Genomic DNA, 24272 nt, shown 5'->3' with positions numbered 1-24272 from the left:
TTGGTATTATTCTCAGGGTCCGTTTAAAACAGTGAAGCTGCGGGCATGATGTGATTCATTAAATCCATGCCTGTTTTGAGTCCATCAGGACCTGTTTTTATGTCCCAAGGGTCACTGAACGTTTTCTGTACTGACAAAATCTTGCAGTCCAGATGTGCTAAATGGTAACCTATCTCTGTGTTTTATGCTGTTGACAGCTGTTACCATTTGCCCTAATTGTTGCTTCGCATTTGTTCATATATTATGATATACCAAAGTTTTTTATGATCTACCCTTTTTTTGTGTGCAAAACGACCTCGCCCATTTTGAAGACCTGAAATGAAGCTTGTCCAATTGTTCACCACATACCCGTCTGTGTTCCTGGGCTGTGTCCCACTTTAAGAGGCATTTTCAACACGCTGAAAAGGGACAGCCAGTCGATTCGAAACCAGAATTGCTCCAGCAAGACATAGATCTCTATAGAAATAATTGCCACCTTTCAACAGATTGACAATAAGCAGCTGGCATTCTATGGGCGAGGATGTGTGTTGGTACATATATTTAACTTTATGTGTGGAGTTCTTTTTTTAACCTATTCCATGAGTTAATCTAGTTCTAGTGTATTTCACAAAAGTACTACAAAGAATTTTAACAATAGCAGCTGTACAGTTCTTGCTGGATGATACATTATCAGTACAAAACCAGATGTGTGGGTCCTTATTAACCCATGACAGCATCTCAAGGGTCTGAGAACTGCACCGTGGATCTACTTATTTAGACCCTTGAAAACGATGAAAACGCGCTTTGAGGGGGGGCTTTTGAACGACAGGAAACGGAGACGAATGCTGTCAACACGAAGATCATAATATATGTGACACACTTGCAGAACGAGACGGAAGCAATCTACTCCAGTTATCTGAACTTTACAAAGGTAAGGATCGGTAGGTGTCCACTCAGCACAGGAGCGATCAGACTGACGTTTGGTGGGGAAAAAAAGATTACATTTTAAAATATCTGCAAAACCCCGTGTCAATATAGCATATGATTATAGGCAGTCACACCGTTTAAAGAACTAACATACTTAACAAACTGCAGATATCAAGTTTTTTTTACAACAAAACCAAAGAGTTAGCACCGTTTTTCTTGTACACCTATTGTCACGAATCTTCTGCAGGGGCAGTTTGAGTCGTGCATGTAGATTTTATTAGGGGGCATCTTTCCTGCCGCGCAGCAACCTTTAAATACGCCGAACCCTCTCAGTTTTTCCCCCCTAAGAACTTCTATGAGTACTGGAAAAGTTAAAAAAAAAAACACACAGCTTCTCGGTCCCGCCTAGAAACCATAACGCAAGCAACCCTGTGGTGCTGACCAGCCCAGGTAGGTGAAAATGAACCAAACCCACCTTAACAACACATGAAGAGACGATCCCCACGACCCCCCAGTTCTGTATTTTAAAAACGCTGCTTTTTTTTAGGGTTCCGCCTACTTCTGTATCATATGATTCTCGCTCCTCTCTCTCTCTCTCTGGGAAGCAGACCCGGAGAACCAGCCCCTTGTGAAGGCAGGCAGGTGGGCGGTGTAGAGGCGAGAGGATATTTGTGAAGTAGCGCATCGATCCCGCCCTCCCTAAGCGACGCACAGCCGGCATAGCACATGGTATAGAAAAAAAAAATGATTCACCGATAATCTGAGGCGTTTTTGACGAGTGTGAAGTAAATTTCAAGCGCGAATGTCTAGTGAACGAGGGGTACGAGAGGGACTGGAAACAAAACAAGTCGGGCGGCTCGCTTGGTGCTAAATTGAATTTAATCATTTACGCACAGTACACGACCACGACCACCAAACTAAACAATGGCTGGAAATCTGAAATGGATGATACTTCTTCCGTACCGAGGATTAAATCTCGGTAAAGTATTTAGCTCCGGAGGAAAGGTCGACACCACAGAGCTAAATTCGCTCTCCTCCTCCCCTGTGCGCAAACTCGCCTGTCCGCCAACCCCAGACGCGCGTTTCGGGGAGAGCCGGTAGATACCTCCCCTGATTGCACCGCTAATGTTATCCGTGGGTGCGCCCTTCATATCGGTATATAGTAAACAGTATCAGTATCAGTAAAGCGTCCACCTTTTTATATAGCCCTGCCACCTAGGTTCCGGTTAAGGTTTCAACAATTGAAGATAACATTTGTTCATACTTAATAAAAAAACAGTAACAGACAACAAGGGCCTGTCGGCGGATTTTGCAATCTACGCAGCCTGATTAAAATGAGAATTACTGTGGTAGATATGACCAAGCTGAAATCCTTAGGACGTTTATTTTGTTGAGCATGCCTCATATGATCCTTTAATGTAGAAATGGGGCGCTGGATGTAAGGGGTCACTGGTTGATATCCACGGGTCTTTGATCTCGAATCGGCACCCTGGACACAGCTGTGTGACACAGTGTGAGCTGCTGTCAAGCTGATGTACAGCAGAGCAGCACACTGGAGCAGTGGTCTGTGTTGCTGCCTCACGGCACCAGGACCCTGGGTTTGAATTGAGCGCTGTCCGTGTGGAGTCTGCATGTTCTTCTTGTGCTCACTGTTTCCTGGCACGGTTCAGAGGCATGCTGGTCCAGGTTAGGAAAGTCACGTTAGGTCTAGGCATCTCACAATAGTCCTGCCTTGTGTCCTGTCCTGTGCCTGGGGTTTCCAGTTCACCACATCACTCTGGGGACAGAGTGGTTAGTGAAACAGGATGGATATGTACAGTAGTTTGGCTGTTTACTGTTGCCTTGTCGTCCAGGCGGCTTCAGTGGGAGAACTAGCCCAGTGTATTACAGTGTGTTACCCTTCATGCTCTGGAGGGGGTGGTCTGGATGACGAAAAGAAGCAGGTGATGCCCAAGCTTTTCCAAGAGCTTGCTCACCTTCAAGCCGCCATTAATTTCATTTCAGCGCACAGAGGCGTTGCCTGGGGAATCGTCTGACGAACTGACCCTTGACCCACGCATAAAAGGCCTTTATCTACACGAGGAGCTACTCAGCTGGGTGCGGTAGGTGCTGACTAAGCATAACTGATTATCTGGAGTGTCACCCCTGGTTACGCTGAGTGGTCCTGTCGTTGAGGGACTGGGGCTTGTTGTCCAGCATTTCATAGATTTGCTGCCCATCCCTGAACATGTAACCCTACACCCTTGTTCTCTCTTCCATGCTTGAAACATTAAACCAAGATCTTATTATAAGTGATTCTGCAACACCGGTGTTGGACAGATGCCCCTCCCCACCTCTGTGCCTTGGATCTCCTCTAACTCATGACTAGTATGAACTGATGTTCATATCAATTTAAGCTGATTCGCTGAATAACTCCTGGGGGCTTTTTGTTTTCTTCTGCCTCCAGTTGCAGTTATGTGAGGAGTAAATGAAGAGAAGCTCACAAAGTTGTACTTGAATCAGCCTGGTTGATAAACAGTGATTATTCCTTACATGTGTTGGATTGTAGCTTCGCCTTGAAAAGCATTCGTGGAATATACTACTCCACTAAATTTCCATCTGAAGGCCCTCCTGTGCTGTGGCAGGGCTGAATTTGTATAGAACTGATACAATCAGCAAGCTTTTATACTGAGCGCCTCTCTCTCTGCGTAGGAGGTTGTAGTAACAGGTTAAGTTAGAGATCAACAATTAGGATAGCGCTTCTTCACATAGTTGAATAATGTTTGGGATGCTTCAGGGGAAACAACGTCACAATACAATAAAGTAGACTCTTTCAGAAATTATTTTGAAAGTTATTTATGTCATGAACCCCTAGAATTGGCCTTTTCAGACATGACAGTAGGGATACAAGTCTTTGAAGTCAACCTCACCTCTTACTGGCTCACGGACTGTCAAGATGAGAAAGAGAAGTGCAAAAGGAAGAAGAGGTGAAATTATCGTCATGTTGGCCAACTGGAATAATTTAGTTTTGCCTGTACTTGTAAGTGGAGCCCTGTCTTTCCAGGCCATTGAATTCAAAGATTATGTTTTCTCCTGACTTATTACTAAGCTGGCATTTATCCAAATGAGGTATCCCCTAAGTGTTCCAATAAAAAGTAGTATCATGTACAGAGTGGAAGATGATATACTGTAGATGGTTCGTTAAATGAAATAAAGAAATTATACATATTATAAGAAATAAGGGAAGACCACGAGAGGCACAGCAATGTCCCAGCCAGCAGAATGAGACTGGAGTACACTCGTGAGTCCGAGAGGAACACAGCAGGTCAAGAGCACAGAGATCACTCGTCCTTTGTCCCTTGCACCATTACAACAGTGGAGTCCCATAAGCAGTTGGTATGAGGGACTTCAGGCTGTCAGACACACATGTTTTGAATCACTAAAGGCCCTTGGAGTGGAACTGTAGGAACTGACTGCTGGGTTCATCAGGAAAGGCGGGGTTGTGGTGATACCGAAAGAGGTGATTTAGCCTTTAAAAAATGAAGAAAGGCCACTAGAATATATAGCTTGTCCCCCCCATAGAAGAGGAAAATGAGGCAATTCTCCTCACCTGTCAATGTGAGAAAGCATTTGTAAACAGAAACAGAGGTTTTGGGATTTTCCTTTAAAGCCGTTATAAATACAAATGACAGTGATTCTCAAAGGCAGAGATAATGGGAATTATCTCTGTGAATTCATTCAAATGAAAACACAGTGTCTGATATGTAAATCACTTCTTTAAGCACATTGTTCATGACAGATTGAGCACTGCTGAATAAAGGATTTGTTCTTGAATAAAAGATCTACGTTTTCCAAATTAATCACAGTTTACTAGCTTGTTACACTTTTTATATTCTTTAAAATTGATTTTGCCTCCTTAAAGGAAAATAATAGACCAGCATGAACGTAAGTTGGAAATTCACAGCTCGTGGGTTCTGTAAATGGCTGGATTGTTCATTGTTAATGCTGAGGGGATGTTCAAGTAAGGATTCTTGGTGAGGCTCAGGGAGTAAAGAACTCCCCTAATCTCTTGCTAAATGATTTGCCGTAGCAGTAAAACTAAAACAGCAAAAACGTGTAGAGCAAGTCTGACAAGAGAAACACGAAAAAGGAGAGACGAGTCTTTTGTCCGTGATTTTGGGATCAAGCTGCCTCCCAAACACAGAAAGCACAGATCTCAGATTTTCATCTTTGGACAAATCGTAAATAAACTCTCCTGCTACTCTTTGCTGCTCCAACACTCTTATTGCACCTGAGAAAAGAAATATTAACTTCCATGGGGGAGATTTCAATTTCAAATCCAGGACTTTGTGACTGATTCCCTTTAACGCTCTTTTGTTAAGTTTTAAAAGTTAAGCAATGACTTTTGAAAAACATTTTAATGTATACCTTTAAATGTATACATTTAAATGTATATTTAAATTTATAAGATGAAGACTTTTATGGTTTAGAAAGGGCTTCAAATGAACAGGAATTCTGATTTTAAGGACATGCAGTGTAGTAATTTATTTTTTGTTTCTAATTTGGTGCCTGCAAAAACTACCTACAAAAATGGAAATTTCTGCTTGCTATGAACAAGTGATGTGAAAGACCTTTATTACCTGCAGGGGGCAGTGTTTACCACTTTTTTTGTATTTTTATCTGGATAATAATTTTAATAATTCATAGATTACGTTTTGAAAAATCAATTAGGAGTGAACTTTCTAGCATTTTCCCAACCATGTGGCTCTACTATGAGTAAACTCTGTAAAGTCCCTCAATTATTTGCAGGCCTTGCAGCCATTATAATGAAATTGTTCTCACAGAATTTGCAAGCTGCCTGCGTATGGAAGGATTTCAGTCTCACGAGGAAGAACTACCAGTTGTAGTCAGGAAAACTGCAGTATCTCTTGTGAAAATCTTTGGTCAGTAAAGAAAAACGAAGAGATTTCTGCTTCCGATTCACTGTCAGAAAGCCTGCGGAGAGTCTTTAGAACCCAAAATACAAAACTGCAAGCAAATGGCTGTCTTCTTTCTTTGGGTGAGACACCAGTCCACCGCAAGGCCACACAGAAAGGAACAGCTTCGAGGAGCTAATCCAACATGTGTTAGCTGTAACAATGTCTGTGCAGCACAATCAACTTAAAAAAAAATAAAACAAACAAATCCGGGCTGAATCGGTTTATCTATAACATCTAGAAAGGTGTGACCAGGGAGCTGCGTCAGCAGGTGTAGGCTGAAAGGGAACAGGCAGAGGTTCATTCCCAGCTGAAAGATGGGGGGGGAAGAAACACAACGTTTCGACTGCGAGTCTTCCGCGGGTGTGAGGGAGAGAGGGAGAGTTGCTCAGAAAGAAGCCAGAGGAGATCGAGGGGCAGCACAGGGGAGAAGGGGCAGGGGGCAGGGAGGAAATGAACGCACAGCAGGTGAGGAGTGTCCAGACTCCTAAGGGAGAACAGGAGAGGTGTGAAAAGCTGAAATCCACAGATGATTTTAGGGGATTTAGAGGGAGACCATTCTTTTGTTGAGAGAAAGGGGGAGGTGTGATCCAAGTTTAAGAGTAATGTGGGTTTTGGATGCCATTCTGCAATAGAAGTTCCAAAACCCCTGTGTGGCTATTCCTGATGATGCTATTCCCACCTTTCTGCTATTCCTGAGGTGCCACATACAACAGCAGGTGTCTCTCAAGCCAGGTCAGGAGTAAGGCCCCAGGCCAGGACCACATTTCTGCACTTCTATAAACTGAACACCAGCAGAACTTTGCACATCACAAGAACACCAAATTAAAACAGAATGAAGTTATCCCAGTAGTTGATGCATTATCCTGCAATTTTATAGTAGGCGTGCTTAAAACAAGGTAATCATTGCTGGTGCATTCTGCTGCACACACTCTGTACAAAGTTGCTTTGAAAAAGTTAGTCTGCCATGCTTAGGTTTTCAGCTCAGATTTTGCCCTAATGCACGCAACTGTATGCTTCTCTCAAACATCGAGCTCACTTTTCACAAAGGTCAACAGTAATGACAGTCAGCTTCAGCCACATGCCTACGGATTCCGTGCTGCTACAGTTCCACGCCTATTTACGATGTAAATTTCAGGCCCACAGTAGCTTGTCTTGGGGTCACTATCTATCCGCTTTTTGTCCACTTCGATTCGTGGCATCAAAGATCACCCCAGGCCGTTAGGATTCTCTAGGGACATGGGCCACACAGCAGAGTCCCAGCCCCCTTGGGTCATGTGTGAGATCATGTGATCCAGTGAGGTCCTGCTGCCCTGACGTCAGTCTGCAGAGCATCTCGGGGAGATGTGAGCTTTCTCTGTCAGGCCAGTGCATTCTCAGGCTTTTGGGAAGATGCCTTTTCAGCTATATTTAGATCAACAGTGTCGTAAGTCAACAAAGAACATCATTATGTATCATTACAGTATGTGCATAAGTAAGGAACTGTTTGTTTGTTTGTTTTCAGCTAAGCAAATATGGTCATTTGTGGTTTGATTGCAACATGGCCAGGGTTGAAAAAAGAAGTCTGGCTTCTCTCAAGGAAATGGCTGGATGAGATCCCCTGATCAATTAGCTACGGACTGCCAGATGAGCTACACTGGGGAAATGGCCTCCTGTCGTTTGTCACCTTTCTTATAGTAAATAAACCGAAGGCGTGGTGGAAGAAAGACCTCCAGAAGTAGCTGCATTGAAAGGCTGGGTTTAAAAATTCCTACTCTGTATGCTGGGAGCTGGACCCTGCAGGTCAGTGCCCGTCAGAAGAGCAAGACTGACCTGTACTTATTAACTGGTAAACAGATGCATGCGTGGAACTTTTCTGAAATGTGTAGGAAGCCAAATATGGACAAAAGAGTCCACAATTATGGATTATACCTTCATTGCAGTGCACAACGCTTGTCAAGAAGCATTTTTTATGTTTCAAAGGCCTTTTTATTTTGGGAATTGTGCTCTTGTCAACTTTCCTCTAGTCTAGGCTGTCAGGAGCATGGTGTGACAGCGGACCCTGCCCTCTCGGTGCACCCTGGAGCTGTGCTCATGACAATGACCTCCTTCAGTCAGCAGGGGGAGCTCTGTGCTGTATGTGGTACTGCACTGCAATTCACTGCTGCCTTCACAGTGCCTCACTGACTCAGGCAGAGAAGGGAGTTAGGAAGAGCTGGCAGTGGGATGGCTTGGGAAGACGGGGAGGGAAGAGGAGTGGCAGAGAAGTTTGGAAAAGGGCGGAGAGATGTGCGACTCCCCTCCCGACACACACACTTCATCAGTGTAACCCCTCCTGTATCAGCTTACACTTTCCAAAGACACACAGCCGAGGCTGCAAGACAAAATCAGGATGTGACATCACTGCCAGCACAAAAAAAAAAAGAAGCCCCAAACAACTTTTTTTTTCCTATTTTTTTTTCTCTCTGTGAACTGGAGCTGGTGACTCCAAAACTCCCGATTGCTGATCTGGAGGGAGTGTCCACAGCAGAAATAAACTGGTACCAAATTTAATTCCTCTCAGGAAAGGAGGTTTAAAAAGAGACGGACAGTGGTCTCCGGCCACTCCACACAGCAAACGGCTTCAGACATTCCAATCCGATCTGTCCATGCTGGGAAACTGGCCAGGTACCGTATTAATGGTTAAGAAGTTTATTTTCTTCTTCCTTTGATATATTATTCAATATTGTTAATGAATTGTTAATACACTTTGTGTTTTTTTCCAAAGTAATCTTTCATTACTGTTTCACTTTTGTTCTTAGTCATCCCATCTGGGAAGAGGGTATAGGAGGCACACAGTGCGTACTTTTTGGAGTATTGGGCTCTTGCTGGGGTGTTCACAGATGTTTCTAGATCCACTCACCCTCGTAGTGCTGCAGAACAGCTTTTATGTTGAAACATGAAGGCTTATAGATCTCTGGGGGCACTCTGGGTTCAGAGAACAGTAGTTTCTGATTCAGACTCCACTGTTGGTTTAAGCTCCTTTGGTTTTTCATTTTGCGTTGTCAGCTGAAGATAGGCAGAGGGCTTCTACAATAACTTTTTAAGAAGACGTTTTTGGGACAATACAGGCATAGAGGCTAACTGTGAGATTTGTAAAGCATGAAGAGTCAGAGTTTTGACTAATACAGCTCCTTCATGTTTTATGCCCATTTCACAGACAAGCTCTCTAATTCAGCCTGGGAAGTTTAAATATTTGTGGAATTAATCTTCAGCCTCTGGCCCATCATTGCCATTGCGTCACAGGGACAAACGTATATCAGACCTGTTTTGGTTTCCTGGCACTGTGGTGCGTGTGTCAGATATCAGATGGAGGCTGAAGGCAGGGCAGACAGCCTCTCCTTTCAGGGGAAGACCTGTTGTCTCACGAAAGAAAAACACATTGCCAGGAAGATCGATCATTTCCTCTTACTGAGCCTTCTTTGAAAGGGAACTATGAAGCAGTATCCTGCTGAGCAGGGGCAGAGCAAAACCAAATGGAAAAAAAAAAACTATAAATATCTCCCAGCATTCCCTTTTTGAAAAAACACTGAAGTTCCCATTTTGGCATGTTGTTATAATCAAAATCAGAAGATGGTGAATCTGCATATGGAGATTTAGTGATGTTTCTCGGTTCCCCACAAAGTTGCATACGTTGCTGGAGCACAAGAGGGGTAAAATGTACAGTATACTGTAGAAAACGCAGGATATAAGACAAAGACAGGAAATGCAGAGCAAGTCCTTAATGAAGCAGGATGCAGGTCACATATGCAGATGTAGAAATGCCACTGTACTGTACTTTAACCAAAGGCCCAACACAGCTAGATGAATGACAAACACTGACTAATAGCCCACTAGCCTCTAAGTCTCTGTTAACTGACTCCCCCTATAAAGAAAAGTAGTTCAGGACCAAGTTTTGGACAGTGGTACAGTCCCTTATCTGCAAATCAGCGACGTTATTGAGCCAGTTCACACATCAGAGTTGCTTCAGAGGTTGTCTGATTATCTGTTTGCTAGGAAAGGGTCACCCTCTTCCAGACAGGCTGTATCGGCTCGGCTGGCTGTAGAATCTCAGGAGACGGACAATTTCATTATCCACCTCCTAACTTCCCTCAGTCTGTCTCTGATGTGTGGTTGCTGCCTGTGGTCTTAATTCCACTTGTGCTTCTTCTCCAGTCGCAATTAGTTTCCCTTACCATCCCGGCAGTGAAAAAGGGTGTGTGACTAATCCTAGTCAAATTTTCAGAAGGAGTTTAGCATAAGTTGATCATGTAACACCCATCCCGTTTGAATATTTGTATCGTATTTCGTGTTATTTGGTTAAAGCTGTCCTGAGTGGGAGGGTAGGGTTTGTTTTATTAAGTATGGTTTGTCTATGTATTGCATCTGACACACACTAGATATAATACAATGAATAGAATTAAGTGAAACTTAGTCATTCAAACAATTTCGGTTTGGGGGTTGTGTGTGTCAAAAATAGGTAGTTCTTATCAAGCAAGTAATTAGAAACAAGACAGACTAAACGTTTTTTAAGATTTAAAAAAAATGATCTGTGTTTTTTTTTCATAGGTGTGTCAGTGAGTTAACTGAGACAGCTGTTAAACTGAAACCCTTGTCTCTTGTGCTGAGGACTGGGCGCAAAGTGATGGATGAGTTTGTTTTTCTTCTCCTGCACTGACACATTGCTAAGGACCAGTAAGTCTCTGTAGCTGAACATGAGGCTATAAAGCTGCTATAGTTTTTATCTAATTTCAAGCCTGCATTAGAAACTGCAGTGTTTAATTTCCCCGGGGGTGACCACATTGCACTGAATAGCACGCTGGGTAGAGTGCTCCAGTGTTGTTACTGTCCTGAATAATCCTGGCCATTTGATCCAAGTCCTAAATCCTTTGGTCCAAGTGCTGATGGACTGTGCAAACCCAAGTCATGCTGGTTGAAGATGTGGTTAGCATTTAGTAAGGAGTTTGTTTCTGGGAAAGAGCTGCTTTACTTTAAAATTCCTCTGTGCTTATTGTATGTGGGGAAATTGCATTAACTTTAATTTTAAATATTGATTTTTACCATCAGCTCAGTGACTGTCAACAACTGCTGGCTGCTTGTGTGCAAGTGGTCAGACTCTTACTGAAGTCAATGTGACACAGGCCTATACTGCCCTATTCTGAGATGGACAGTGCCCCCAGTATGTACTGGAGACACCATTAACTGAGTTTCCATGTTCAGTCTTTTCCTTTAATGCTGCTGTATCTGTTAGGTGAGCAAGCAAAAACAAACCCTCACATAATATTTGTCTCGGTCTTCCTTCTTTTATTCATTATTAAACTAAAAAACGTAAATATTTGGAACTTGACACTTTTATAAATTTTCTGATACTGCAGGTCTGAACACTATACCATTTCATCTGACTTTACATACTCAATATCGTCTGGTTATACTGTACATACAGCATGGTGAGATAAATAAGAACTAGAGAGAAACAATCTGTTCTATGTTTTCTATATTATTCTCACTTTTGCATTTCTTAATACATTCTCTTACACATTCAGTTTGTTAATATATTTCCAGTGATCACGATAGCTAAATACTTAGGCTGTTTTTTTGTGTTTGTGTCGGAAGGCCAGTTGCTTGTTCAGTGCTGCTGGACTGCTGTGGTATGCTGTCCGTGGCCTGACCTGACCTGACAGCCCACACAGGCTCTGTCTCAGGTGCAGACTCTCACCTGTTCCTGTTCGTGCAGCAGGCAGGAGAGAGACTCCACGCTGAAGAAAGAGATCCTGGTTTAGTCTAGTGAACAGGGGCAGCTCTTAGGCTGCACCAGAGCTAGCTCAGAAGCTCATTTGCATCTGTAGTCCTTGGGCAGGACACAACAAACAAGATAAAAGAAACATGTATAAAAAAGATATCGGGACATATAATATAACAAGTAGATAATAGAAATGGCCAAGTGCACAGAAATCATGGCATGTTAAATTAATAAATATATCTAAGCTTGCAAGACTTACATTAGAAGACAATCACTTATCAAGGTCAATGACATGATGTTTGTCCTTAAAAGACACTTAAAAAGATTCTTGATTACAAAAATGATTTGCTCAAATATTTTTTTCCCTTTAGTTTTCAATGTTATAAAACGTGATGATTGAGTAATGCTAGATGATATTTTACATCATCACAGTTTTGTTTGCGCTGCAAATCGCAGTTATACTGTGGATGCAAGCAGGTTGTCGCGCGTACAGTAAAATCAGGAACTAGTGATCTGTAATCATCCGACTTTCTCAGAAAGGGGTCGCAGCAAGACAATGACTAATTGGAAGGAAGCGACAGATGTTAGCGAAGCACATGGTGACACAAGCTTTTCGTTCTTGGCTGGGTAGACGAGAAAGGGGCAGTTTCCTGGCCCGGCCCGGGTGACAGCGAAGCAAGTGCTGTGAGGCCCATTCCCGCTGTTGCGGCTGCTTATCTCAGACCACCAGATGTGCGCGGCCTTGGCGGAAGCCTTTGCAATGCAGTCCGATCTGATGACACACGTACGGCCAAAAAAAATGTCCTGTTCCGCCCCCTGCCTGCCGTCTGTTTCAAACGGTCCGAAACGATTTCTAATCGCGCCGTTCCGATTTTTGCGGAGGGGAAAAGGTGCAGGACAACACGTGGAAGGGAAGTCACGGCCAAAAAGAAGGTTTGGCTACAGCTGGGCAGGAAGTGAGATGGGGAAGTACATGAGCACGTCTGTGCAAATTCAGGCTCCCCATGCCTCACGAGCCCGCCCCTCTGCACTCCTCCAAGTAATCAGCGTTGAGGAGACATGACAGAAGCTGCTGCTGCCCAGCTGATAAAACGGGTGTGGAAAATATCAATTTCCTCTGGAGCAGCATCAGTCCAAACTTAAAGGGGAGCAAAGAAGGCCGTTACGTGTCTTTACGTCAAGATGGGGAATCCTGAAATCTTGCGTCTGACCCTAAATAATACCTCAGCGTAACTCGAGATTTCTCATAATTCTAGTCCTGAAGATCAGCCCACTCCTGGTGCAAGTTAAAGACAGCCTTCTTCCATCTTCCTTGAGGGAGCTGCGTCGCTCGGCACACTCTTTCTAAAAAAGAGAAAGAACAAAGATAGAAAACTGAAGATTTTGCATGCTTGAGGTTACTATAAACAGCAACTTTCTAATAAAAAACGTTACTAGCGTTTCAGAGCTTCTGAAGCGACTTGCATTTTTTTTTCTATTTTCTTTTTATGACTTGTAGAATTTGACCAAGTAAATCCATTTTGTTGCCTCCTTATTTCTTTCAGTGATAGCGAAGGATTGTGGGTGATTCTCACTGACGTCACTGTCCCTCACTGTTCCTCACAGCGGGACCCCTCCCTCCTTCCACCCGCTGCTTCAGAGGACAGAGAGCTCTGCTTCTTGAGGAGGAGCTGGACCGTTCAGTCGGGACGTCCCGTCCGGAATCCAGGACCCCCAGAGGTTTCCCAGATAAATACCCAGGAATCTTCCCATTGCCCCTCCCCCTGGCGTTAAACAGAATGGCCCTGTGTCTGGGACAGGTCTTCAGCAAGGATAAGACCTTCAGGCCTCGGAAGCGCTTCGAACCCGGGACCCAGCGCTTCGAGCTGTACAAGAAAGCGCAGGCGTCGCTCAAGTCGGGGCTGGACCTGAGGAAGGTGGTGCAGCTGCCCGAGGGGGAGAGCATCAACGACTGGATCGCCGTGCACGTGGTGGACTTCTTCAACCGCATCAACCTCATCTACGGCACGGTCAGCGAGTTCTGCACCGAGCGCTCCTGCCCCGTCATGTCCGGCGGCCAGCGCTACGAGTACCGCTGGCAGGACGGCCACCTCTACAAGAAGCCCACCAAGCTGCCCGCCCTGCAGTACATGAACCTGCTGATGGACTGGATCGAGACGCTCATCAACAACGAGAACATCTTCCCCACCCGGATAGGTAGGTGCGCGCTTCTGCCCAAGAGCCCCTGGCGAGTGCGGACGTGCACTCTTCTGGAATGTATAAAAGGAGAGTGAAAGGTCTGGGCGCAGCACCGTCCAGGGCTGTAATAGGCCTAGCAGAGAGGCAGCTGCGTTAGGGCGACCTCTGCTGGGACCGTGGAGAAGTTCACCCCTGTGGCTATAGGAGAGAAAAACAGCCTCCTCTGTGCTCATCTCTGGGTCTGGCCCTGTTCTGGAAACGGTAGGGTGCTACCTTGTTGTGCTCGGGGGCATGGCTGCTCACGCCCTGAGCTGGAACCATCTCGATCTGAACAGACCAACCTGAAAAATGCAGCCTTTGTTACATTCTTTCTATAAAGAACCCTCTTGGATGCAGTAAATTACGTACGTGAGAACTACAGTTTCACCACTGTGTCCTGAGGGCAGGAAACCTAAGGACAACATAATTTCTTTTATTGTTTTTTATATTAGTAGTATTCCAGACAATAGAGCAGAAATCCCCGTCTCTGTTCATTTCCTGACTGGCACCAACATCTACATATTTACTGTGTCGGGGAAATTATTCTATTTTAATGTGAAGCATTCAATTACATTTTCATGATGCTTAAAAAAATAATAAACATAAAAAACATTTTATTTTGTTTTTAAAGGAGCAATTACAGGCAGGATTACAGGACTTGCTTGTCAGTGCACTGTATCTAAGCTATAATCAGGAGCTGACAAGACCTTTCAGTGCTTCAGTTAAAGGGTCTGATTGTGGTCCTAGTTTGGTAGATTCAACATTCTTCTTTAGCTGATCTGACTCAGTCCTTGAGCTCCTGAGTGTTTTGCACATTGAAACAATCTCCTCCTGCCTGGGAGACTAGTTTTAGCAGAGGATGCTGGACTCACAGTATTAGTGCAACAGGATTAAAATGCACTGCTCTGCAGAGAAAAACACCCATATCTGGACTGGGCACTCGAACCCTCAACCCAAATCCCCAGCCATGCTGTCCCTTCTGGGTAGACGGGATTATGCTGTATTATAATGGTCCGTTTGCTCCTCATCTGCTTTTCTTTGAAACTTAATGACGTTTTTCTATTTAAGTATCCTTAAGGCCAAACCAGGAGAGAGTAAAAAGACAGAAGCTCTGAACGTGAAGACAGTATGCATCTGGTTTTGAAAGCGGCTCCAAGCGTGCAAGAATATTGATTTTCCGCTCTGCAGGTTTTAAACCAATTTTGTATAATTACGAGGAGAGCACCTACAGTACTTAACGGTGCAGTATCTACAGTTTGTCTTTCATGTCTGACCACCGCAGCCACGCACTGACATTGGCTTACACTTTCATTTCTTTGCTAGACCACACTCCGCCGTAAGATTACCCGTTCAGTGTTCGCGCTCCACAGTGTGTCGCGATTCTCTTCCACGTGGGACTGCGGCTTTTCCGAGCACCACATTTGCGACGCGGTCGGGGTCCATCGGTGGAGAAGATCCATCTGTCCACTTTCTGACCGCTTTATCCCGTACAGGTTCCCTGGGGGAGCCCGGACCTGACCCAGCAGGCAATGGGCACAGGGCAGGACACACCTTGGATGGGGAGCTAGTCCGTCGCGGAGATTGAGAAAAATCCTTTTAGAAAATAGATGCATGCAGGTTGATTGTCTGTGTTCAGCACGGTGCATCTGCAAAGCTCTCTGTGATGCAGTGGGAAGGCCAGCCGAGCAGTGAAAATGCCTTCTGTACTTGGTGTCATCCAGCAGGGGTCAGAGGGGTTAATTAAAATCGTGATGCTGACATTTGAAAGAAGTCATCCGGGTGACGGGAGAGGATATGTTCCTCACACATCAGTGTAACGCAGCTGCAGGGGCTGGGGAGAGGATTGAGGGCTTGGCTGGAAAACAATTAGCCGAAATGGCCAGTTTAAATCATTAACAGCCTGCCGTGGAGACAGTACTGCCCAGTTGATCCCAGTGTTGGCCTATGGCGTCCTTGCCGTGCATTGGGTTTGAATTATTAAAGCTGTTACCTTCATGATGTGCCGCCTTCTTCAGAATGAATTCTGAAATGTACACCAGGGGGCACAAGTGGAAGCTACATAGAAATGCATTTAAAATGAGAACAGGGTGTAATTCTTGACACCAAGGTTTGTGGGAGCTTGGTACAAGCTACACAGTCATGTTGTTGAAGTCGATACCCTGGCTTGTTCCAAGAAACGGCTGGATGAAAGTCTTCAATCATTTAGCGGCTAATTACCAAAAAGTCTTCCTCTCGTCCGAGACCGTGCTTGTGTTCTAATGCACCAGTGCTACTGTTTATTGAATACTGGGCTTATGACATTCATAAACAGAATTTAAGGAATCCAATATAATTCAATGGATAGCTCTGGAGCACTATATGATATATTTTGGGGTTTTTTTTCATATTCCGGACATATATTGGCAGGATAAAGAAACAAGTGCCTTCTGTTTTCAATGGGGACTGTTATCTATGATAATGCAAAACACCCTTTGCATCAAAAGAGACGCCTCCAGCACCCTTCTAGCCTTTCCTGTTGTGGTCCATATTAGGTATTTCCTGAAACTGATTTGAATGGTCGTTCTTTCAGCCTCCAGTATTTGACTTGTAAACACTGAAGTTGGCTACAGGGGAAAGGCAGTCATGGATGCTGGGGGGATCTGTCTACCAGCGCAAAGCTCTGAAGGAAGGCAGGAGCGGCTGTGTCCCTGTGTCCTGTGTCGCTGTGACAGGCTGATCTCGTTCTTTCTAGGGGTCCCCTTCCCCAAGAACTTCCAGCAGGTCTGTAAGAAGATCCTGAGCCGGCTCTTCCGGGTCTTCGTGCACGTCTACATCCACCACTTCGACCGCATCTGCAGCATGGGGGCGGAGGCCCACATCAACACCTGCTACAAGCACTACTACTACTTCATCACCGAGTTCAGCCTCATCGAGCACTCCGAGCTGGAGCCCCTGGTGAGTGTGTGTGTGTGTGTGGGTGGGGTTTCTGTGGGTCCTAATGCCTCCGGTTGGTAATGGAGACATTGTTCCGTAAAAGAGCCGCCGTCCTTCAGATGAGATGGAATACCGAGGTCCTGACTCTCCTTGGTCATTAAAAATCCCAGGGCATTTCTTGAAAAGAGTAGGGCTGTTACCCTGGAGTCCTGGCCAAATTTCCCCCTGGCCTTTACCAGTCATGGCTTCCTAATAATCCCCCTCTCTGAACTGGCTCCATCACTCTGCTCTCCTCCCCACTGAGAGCTGGTGTGTGGTGAGAGTTCTGGGGCACTATGGCTGCCGTCTCATCATCCAGGTGGGGCTGCACATTGGTGGTGGTGGAGGAGAGTCCCCATTACCTGTAAAGTGCTTTGAGTTGAGTGTCCAGAAAAGCTTATATATAACTGTAAGGAATTATTATTATACCCACCCAAAACCAAATAACCAAATAACGCATTATATTAAACACCCCTAATCACAACAATTCATGGAAGTCTATCTGGAACTCCTATGACGAAACAGCACTAATGAATTTTACCAGCGTGGTATTAGGTTGTATAGATTCGTTTTTCAGTTGTTGACCTTTAATGTCCAGAGCTGATCTGAAGGGAATCCTCATTGAAATGCTTGCATCAATCTTGGATTGTCTCTTTTATTCCGGGTAGGCATTAAATCCCAGTGGATAAACCTGAAAATGGCAGGTCCTCAAATTCCAGATGAATGATTCCAGGAAAATCTTATGTTAATACCCAAGTGTAAACTAGGCTGTATTATGTAATCCCCTTGCTCTCTTCCGGCTCAATGACAAACCTCTACATCCCCTTAACTTGATGCCCAGTACAGAATGCTCAATTCCTGGTACCCAATGTAAAGGTAGAGACACTGTTGTGCAGGAAAGAGAGCTGATATTTGAAAGAGCATTGCCAAACAGGTGTCTTTTAAAGAAACAGCACCTCCAGCGTGATCAACTGGAGCAAGAGAAGTTTCGGAGCTTCAGGAAGTTTGTTGCAGTCTGACACTTGAATGTTCTTTGCACTCTGTAGCTCAGGACATCTGCTCGTTGGGTGCAGTCGGGGAATCCAAGTTAATAGAAGAAAAGGGGCAGGCAGGAGAGAAGACGGAAGGGGACGTGTGTATTTGATAATAAAAAAGATCTGTGTGAGCAGGGAGGCCCGCAGTCTTGGGCTCTGCTCAGTGTGTTCCCAGTAGTGCGGTTGTGTCACACAGGAGTGAAGGGCAGCTGTTCCTTGACTTGTTCAGCAGAGACATTTGATTTCCTGGCTGTGATGTGCTGCTGTCCCCCTGCCTCCTTGGGGAGGCGTACAGGGCAGAGCAACGTTAATATTTCAAGAGAGCAGAAAGGTCCAGTGCATTTGTTAAGCAGAGGGGCTTCAGCAGTTTCTATAGACATGACCCTTCTTAAGCTTCAAGACTCTGGGACAAACATTATTTCTTTCAAAATAAGAAAGTGAAGACAGAGGGGGTTTTACACAAATCTTTCAAACACAGGCTTTTCTCGTGTGTTGAAGCCGACACAGCGTGGTATGACTTTGCCCGCATTACTTCTGCAAATCTCTGAGATCACATTATGGGGATCTAAAAAATTATATGTTCTATAAACAAAGCAACAAGCAAAGCATGGGTTTTTCATAACATTTAATCAGCCCGAGGATTTCCTAATGTGCTTCTGAAATCGAATGCGTTCTTTGTCTTCTCCAGGGATGAACAGATTTTATTCTTGCAGTGCCCCTTGAAAAGATCCTAATTAAAGCTCTTACAACCTCTAGTGCTTTAATTACTAATGTACTGGATGATGCTTTTATCCAAAGCAATTTAGCACTCATTCATACAGCTGGGTACTGGGTTACTGGAACAGCCATTTCTCACCCAGGATATGAACCCACAACTTTCTAGTAACAGGACCAGAACCCCAACCACTGCACCTTACTGCTGCCTGCAAATCTGTAGATGACTTGCCAGACTGTTTATCAGGGCATGCTGGGTGGCCCTTCTGTTTGAATTGGCTTTTTCACAGTGTATTGAACCTACAGCTTGACTATCTGTGTGGCTGTCATGTGGAAGATAATTGCGCTTAAATCACATGAACGACATTTACCTAGAGTGCTCATAAACCCACACTACATTTATGAAACATGGAGTGCCCCTGGCTGATTCTATACAGCTGCTCATTGCCATGCATTGAATTCTCAACAAGAAACTCATGACCTGAAATTCTCAAAAGTAAAGCCAGACCAGTAAAGACAAACCTTTCGTCTAGGTACAGTAGGACACCAGTGACTGGTAACCAGAGACCTCTAATCTGGAGCAGACTAGTGACTGGAGAATGCACTGCTAATAGATAGATAATAAATAATACTTTATTAATCCCGTAGGGAAATTGATGTAATGCTGGTGTCCTGTGACAAAGTGCATGACTTCAGATATATTACACATTACAAACTGAATCAGAAATTCCGTTCTGTGTTCAATTAAATGCTGTTTTCTGTTTCTGTGTACAAAGTTTTAAACGGATCCAGTGTCACGTTATCACAGATAGACTCATGGTTTTCCTGGTGAATGAATACTAGTTTTCCCTTTCTCCTCCCATAGAGTTTGTGACCTTTGCTTTTGCCACTGCTGCAGTTATAGAGAGCTACGTTTTTATGAGCTGTTAAAATGAAAACAAAAAAATAGGAAGCTCTACAGGTTTACAACTGTAAATATCGGGGACGTCTGGAAGTGATTACAATTTGCATGACGCAGCTGGAAGAGATTACAAGCTTTTTTATACTCACGTTTTTGCCTGATTTTTCGTTTACCAAGGCTGAGCTGAATCTGAGATCTTTGAAAAGTTAAGATGGGGCTGACGGCTCTTTGAACAAACCGAGCGCACTGTTGAAAAGCACCGTCTGACCCTGGTCGTTAGTTTGACGGGGCAGCCTGAAAACAGTCTCTCTAAGAGGAAGATCAAGAGTGTAATTTTGCAGTATTAGCTCATGCACACCAATTCTCAGAGGGTCTTTATCTGACGGCACAGAAAATGAAATGCCTCACAGCCCGCATGCTGTCAGGTGTACAATTAAATCCTGCAGCTGGGGCCAAGATGCCATGCAGTCAGGGTGGGAGAATACTCAGCATTAACAGTCTGACCTTCCAGCGGAGTTTGTGCAGCTCTCTCGCTATTCACAGTGACAGTATCGCAGGCCTGTCTGTGTGGCAGAGTCGCTCTAGGTAGAGTTTCATCTCGGCCTGTCAGATTCCTATTAATAATCCTCTGACCACTGCCCCGGGCGCCCAGATCTGTCAGCCAGCGGCTCCCATTGGCTGGCGTTATCAAGAGCAGGGCAGCAGTTTTTTTCTGGGGGCCGCTGTATTCGTTTTAGATTTCAGAATGATATGAGAGCACAATGCCACACTGTGCCCAGCCCCCCAGCCATGACTGTTGTTCTGTGTTCAGACCCCCCAGGTATGGTGGCAGTTCTGTGTTCTGTGTATACCAGCCATCACAGAACCTCAGAGCCAGGACAGAATCCAGTTGTTGATTATTTGAGACAGAAGGTGAGATGAAACCACTGTGGTGACTTCACTTAGATGCCTTTTCTACCTCCACATATTAAGGAGTCTTTTTAAAATCCTCTTTTATTGCAATTATCGAGATTGCTTGTAGCCGAGGATGTTTTATTTTTCATCTTTTTTTTTTCTACAACTGTGTTTTATGAGGTGGTGCTAATTAGTGCCTGGAGGAATCTAAATCTACAGTGAACTAAACAAAGACCCAATTTAGATGCAGTTTCTGATAAAACGCAAACCAATAAAAAAACATAATCTGGATGTGAAAACGTATTCCCCTTCCTTTTACTTCAACAATTCATCAGAATAAGTGACTGCCACTGGACATATTCCTGGAGACTGCAAGCCAAAGGGGGAAGCTGGGGAAATACGCAGAGATGTACAGGATCAGGAGCATAGCGCTGGACTAATGGTGTTCAGAACATTGTGCATCCTTAATTTTCAAATCCTCTCATTACCTTCTATCCATGCTGCAGAATTTCTTTTTTTGGGGACTGGAATGTTTGTGGTAACACATAACAGTAGCGTGTTAAAAATGCACATCTGATTCTCAGTTTCTTTTGTTAACCCAAGATGTGCAAACACTAAGCAGCAGAAAGGAACACATCACAAGCCAGTGCCAAAACCCTGCAGTGGTGGTAATTGGTTTTTATTATCATTATCCTGTTTTGATAATTATGGGGAATTGAAAAAGCCATCCAAAAGGCTGACTGAGATCAGCAACCAAGCAGTTTAAGCTCTCAGCATCGTGCAAGAGATTTTAGGTCTCTCTTCAAACCAACTTATTCCAATCCAGTCTTTCTGCAGCACAGCCTGGCCATGTTACCTTACATTTGTAATTATCACCTGTAGCGCCTTACTGCTGTCATCCTGCTGAGAGGTCCGACCCTCAGTTTGTCGGGGGAAACTGCGGCCAATAGAGACAGCTGGCCTTTCCCCACAGCCTGCCTCCTGTGAAGATTTTCCGAGGAAGCAGATAGTTTTGTTGCCTGTCCTTGGCTCCTTAATTGTGTTTAGCATCAGCCTTCATTAGAATGGAATTAGTTTATTACTCCCTCGTTTCTCCTGCTCACAGACAGAGAAACCGACTGATTGCACTCGGGATAGAGGGAGTTGGGGAATTGTATTTTATTTTCTTATTAACCATTTTGGAATCAGGATGTTGTCCTTTGATCGTAATTCCCTTCATTCCGCAAAGCGGGAGAGCACTCATACTGAGTGGAGGATAATTGCTAGTGCTCTGTAAAGGAGTGTGTGTGATGGTGTTCACTCAGAAGGTACCTGTCCTACACCTGCTGTATTCATGTCTTTGTCTTTGAGTTGGTACTAAAATCAGTTGCAGCGAATGAGTGATATAGTGTGTATTAAGCAGGTTTAGGATAAATTTTAGGGCTACAGGGCTCAGTGAATGTTTTTCAATGTTTCTTCTCTGCATTGGATGCTTTTTATGTTGTACTTCATATCTGTTGTATGAAGTATAACTTGATAATAAATATAATAATCCCTTAATGTGCTGTATGTGCTGTAGTGTTTATGATCCTTAAGGATTTTAAGGCTCTTGATATACAGGAGGGGAATCACTCAAGTGCAGCCCCCACTGGGGTGACATGTGGCTGCCATCCTGCCCCAGCACCCCACTACACTGTGGATCAGCTGGAGCAGCAGCTGGGTGAAAGGGGAGATTTAGGGAGGCCAGACAGTCCAAGCCCAGAGTGGAATTTAGCCAGGACAGTGGGGTTAATATCACTACTTTACTTTAATGTCTTATTCAAAGGAGGGCACTGCCCATAACACAGTATCCCCCTGTACTGCACAATGGCATTGGTTTCCAAAGGAAGGGCGCCACCTATTGGTCCACCAGCGCCACTTCAGGCAGGCGCCTGAATTAGCTGGAGAGTCCCTCCTCCTAGTGCTGACCAGAACCAGTCTCGCTCAGTCTCTGAGGCCACAGACAGCAGGCGTTTCCAGTCTTTTAATGCTGCGTCACCTCTGGTTTTGTCAGGTTATATAATTACTCTCTGGTGTACGCGATAGCAGCCATTGTCTCTCCAACATTTTTTTTAAAAAGCCAACAAGCTGCTCGTGTCTCCCATGAGCTTCATCAGCAGGACTGTATTGATGAAAGAATTTACACCTCCCAATGGGCTGTGAAGGTGTCCTGGAAACGGCACAGTGCTTCTGTCGCAAACACCTCATTATTCCCGCCAAGCATGCGATTACAATCACTCCCGTCATTAAATACTACTTCTCTCCTTGATAATGATAACAACAACAGACGATCTCGTCGCGCATCCCCGGGGATAATTGAATATAACTGCACAAAAAAACACAGGCAGAAAAAAAGACTTTCATCTACTTGGGCGCTTGTTTAGAGGTAATTAGGGGATGAAGAAAAAGATCCCCTAGTGATGAGGCCTTTGATGTCAGGACGAGTGGCTGGGAGGTGCTGCAGAGGGTGGCAGCCCTTCTGTGACTCTTGCAGGCAGAGAGCCTGAGCATAGTGAGTGAACTGACCACTCCCAAGCCAGATAGCTTGTCACGCCAGTGGGAATCGGTTTCTCTCGCTCTCTGGCATCGGGACAGGGCGAGACGCGGGTCTCAGCAAGTCTGCAAAGGCTTTGTCATCATGCTTTAAAAACAAAATCTAAGAAGCATTTCATTGCAAATTTGGCCAAGCTGCGGTGTGTATTGATCAGGAAAGCTGGAAGATTATCCCTTGCAGAGACAATTCGCAAACATTTACCAGCAAGCAAGAACGTTATCGAAACCCGCGGAAAGATACTGTAGTAGACCATGAAGTATATACAGCACTGTACTGTCCATGACAGGTTCTTTGACTTTTTCTCTCTTTTGTTTTTCTTACAGAAAGAAATGACTGAAAAGATCTGCACCTAAACCAAAAACATTTCTAGGAAAACGTATTAGCTTTACATGTGACGTGAGACCAACAGTTAGAATCCTTCTGATTTTTAATCAGATTTTTTTTTTCCAGTGCAAAACTGTGTAGGGCAGTGTAGTTTGACACTGAGATGTGGACACTCACAGACATCATCACTGGGCCACCTTATACATGGAACCTAAATCAGGAGTTTTCATTCAGGAGATCAGAGACTCCAGAGGTCTTCAGAGTCCATTCCCAGGACAGTGGGTCCCAGGATACAAAGAGGAACCTTTCTCCTGTGTCAAAGGTGGTGGAATGTCAAATCTGCTCTGGCAGAGTTGAAGGTGAATTTGATGAACCACAATTCCATAGTAGAACCACAGCAGAATTATTCTTAAATTCTTACAAAACTGGGGGTCCTGACAGAGAGAGATTTTGTGCTGTCTACCTTGGACCTGCAGAAAAACAAAAAACGTACATTTCTTTTCTTCTTTCTTAGTGACGGGGTTCAATTGACTGGTCAGGTTATCAAATTAAACCTAAACCAGAAACTAAAGTAAAATAAGTATATCTAAGTGTAGGTACTGTGCAGGGCTTGTTTGAAAAATAATACATTACTGAAGAGGTACAATCTGCACCCCGGTTTTGCATTTGAATATCATTTCATTCCTCTCAGTGACAAAGAGAGCTTCAACAATTAACAGCAATAAAAGCTTTTTGTAAATAGTGTTCTGATTTTTATATGACTTTTTACCTGTATTTTCAGATGATGCATTTTACATGATGATCTTTTCAGTAAAACTGATTTATTGTACAGACCGAAATTGTGTTTTGTTTTATTGTTGATTTGACCCTCCTCACTTTTACTCTCTTATATTGACTGCTCACTGAATACCTCTGAATTGAACAGGGTTAACATTCTGGTGCTGTTTTACTGTCCCAATTACAGAAGTGACAAATGTACACTCTTATCTTTTTAATGTGGTGGGTGCAGAAGGCTTTCTAGATGGCTGCCCTTTAGTGGTTCAATCTGAATGCTTTTCTTAAGGTC

At 44.2% G+C, this 24272-nt stretch overlaps 2 protein-coding genes across 8 annotated transcripts in view; one reads left to right on the top strand and one right to left on the bottom strand.

The window, feature by feature from the left end:
• elovl1a (ELOVL fatty acid elongase 1a) overlaps window positions 1-1522 on the bottom strand; it is a 29303-nt gene extending 27781 nt beyond the window's left edge. For 3 of the 6 annotated variants that reach the window (XM_088597917.1, XM_088597914.1, XM_088597920.1), the window contains exon 1: window positions 1382-1522. The gene's annotated coding sequence lies outside the window, so the exon portion shown is untranslated. The remainder of the gene's footprint in view (window positions 1-1381) is intronic. The other 3 variants (XM_088597919.1, XM_088597916.1, XM_088597922.1) reach the window with 2 other exon arrangements.
• Window positions 1521-24045, top strand: mob3c (MOB kinase activator 3C). Of its 2 annotated transcripts, XM_088597923.1 has the most exons (7): window positions 1521-1635; window positions 2911-3008; window positions 7366-8507; window positions 10428-10553; window positions 13204-13794; window positions 16547-16749; window positions 23206-24045. In XM_088597923.1, the coding sequence occupies exons 4-7, from the start codon at window positions 10508-10510 to the stop codon at window positions 23233-23235; spliced, it is 870 nt and encodes a 289-aa protein (XP_088454049.1). In that variant the 5' UTR covers window positions 1521-1635; window positions 2911-3008; window positions 7366-8507; window positions 10428-10507; the 3' UTR covers window positions 23236-24045. The 2 variants fall into 2 exon arrangements, with proteins under 2 accessions (XP_088454049.1, XP_088454050.1); XM_088597924.1 differs by lacking the exon at window positions 10428-10553 and having other exon boundaries at window positions 1524-1635.
• The last annotated feature ends 227 nt before the right edge of the window (window positions 24046-24272 follow it).

This window comes from Lepisosteus platostomus, chromosome 11 (genome assembly GCF_059453375.1).
Source record: "Lepisosteus platostomus isolate fLepPlt1 chromosome 11, fLepPlt1.hap1, whole genome shotgun sequence".
In the NCBI taxonomy this organism is placed as follows: Eukaryota; Metazoa; Chordata; class Actinopteri; order Semionotiformes; family Lepisosteidae; genus Lepisosteus; species Lepisosteus platostomus.
This window is presented reverse-complemented; position numbering and strand designations above follow the sequence as displayed.

Bases quoted from the DNA above. Each gene is read 5' to 3' on its own strand.
- mob3c (XM_088597923.1), top strand. From the start codon at position 10,508: ATGAGTTTGTTTTTCTTCTCCTGCACTGACACATTGCTAAGGACCA. The intron at 13,795-16,546 runs GTAGGTGCGCGC...CGTTCTTTCTAG, and splicing joins CATCTTCCCCACCCGGATAG to GGGTCCCCTTCCCCAAGAAC. The intron at 16,750-23,205 runs GTGAGTGTGTGT...TTTTTCTTACAG, and splicing joins ACTCCGAGCTGGAGCCCCTG to AAAGAAATGACTGAAAAGAT.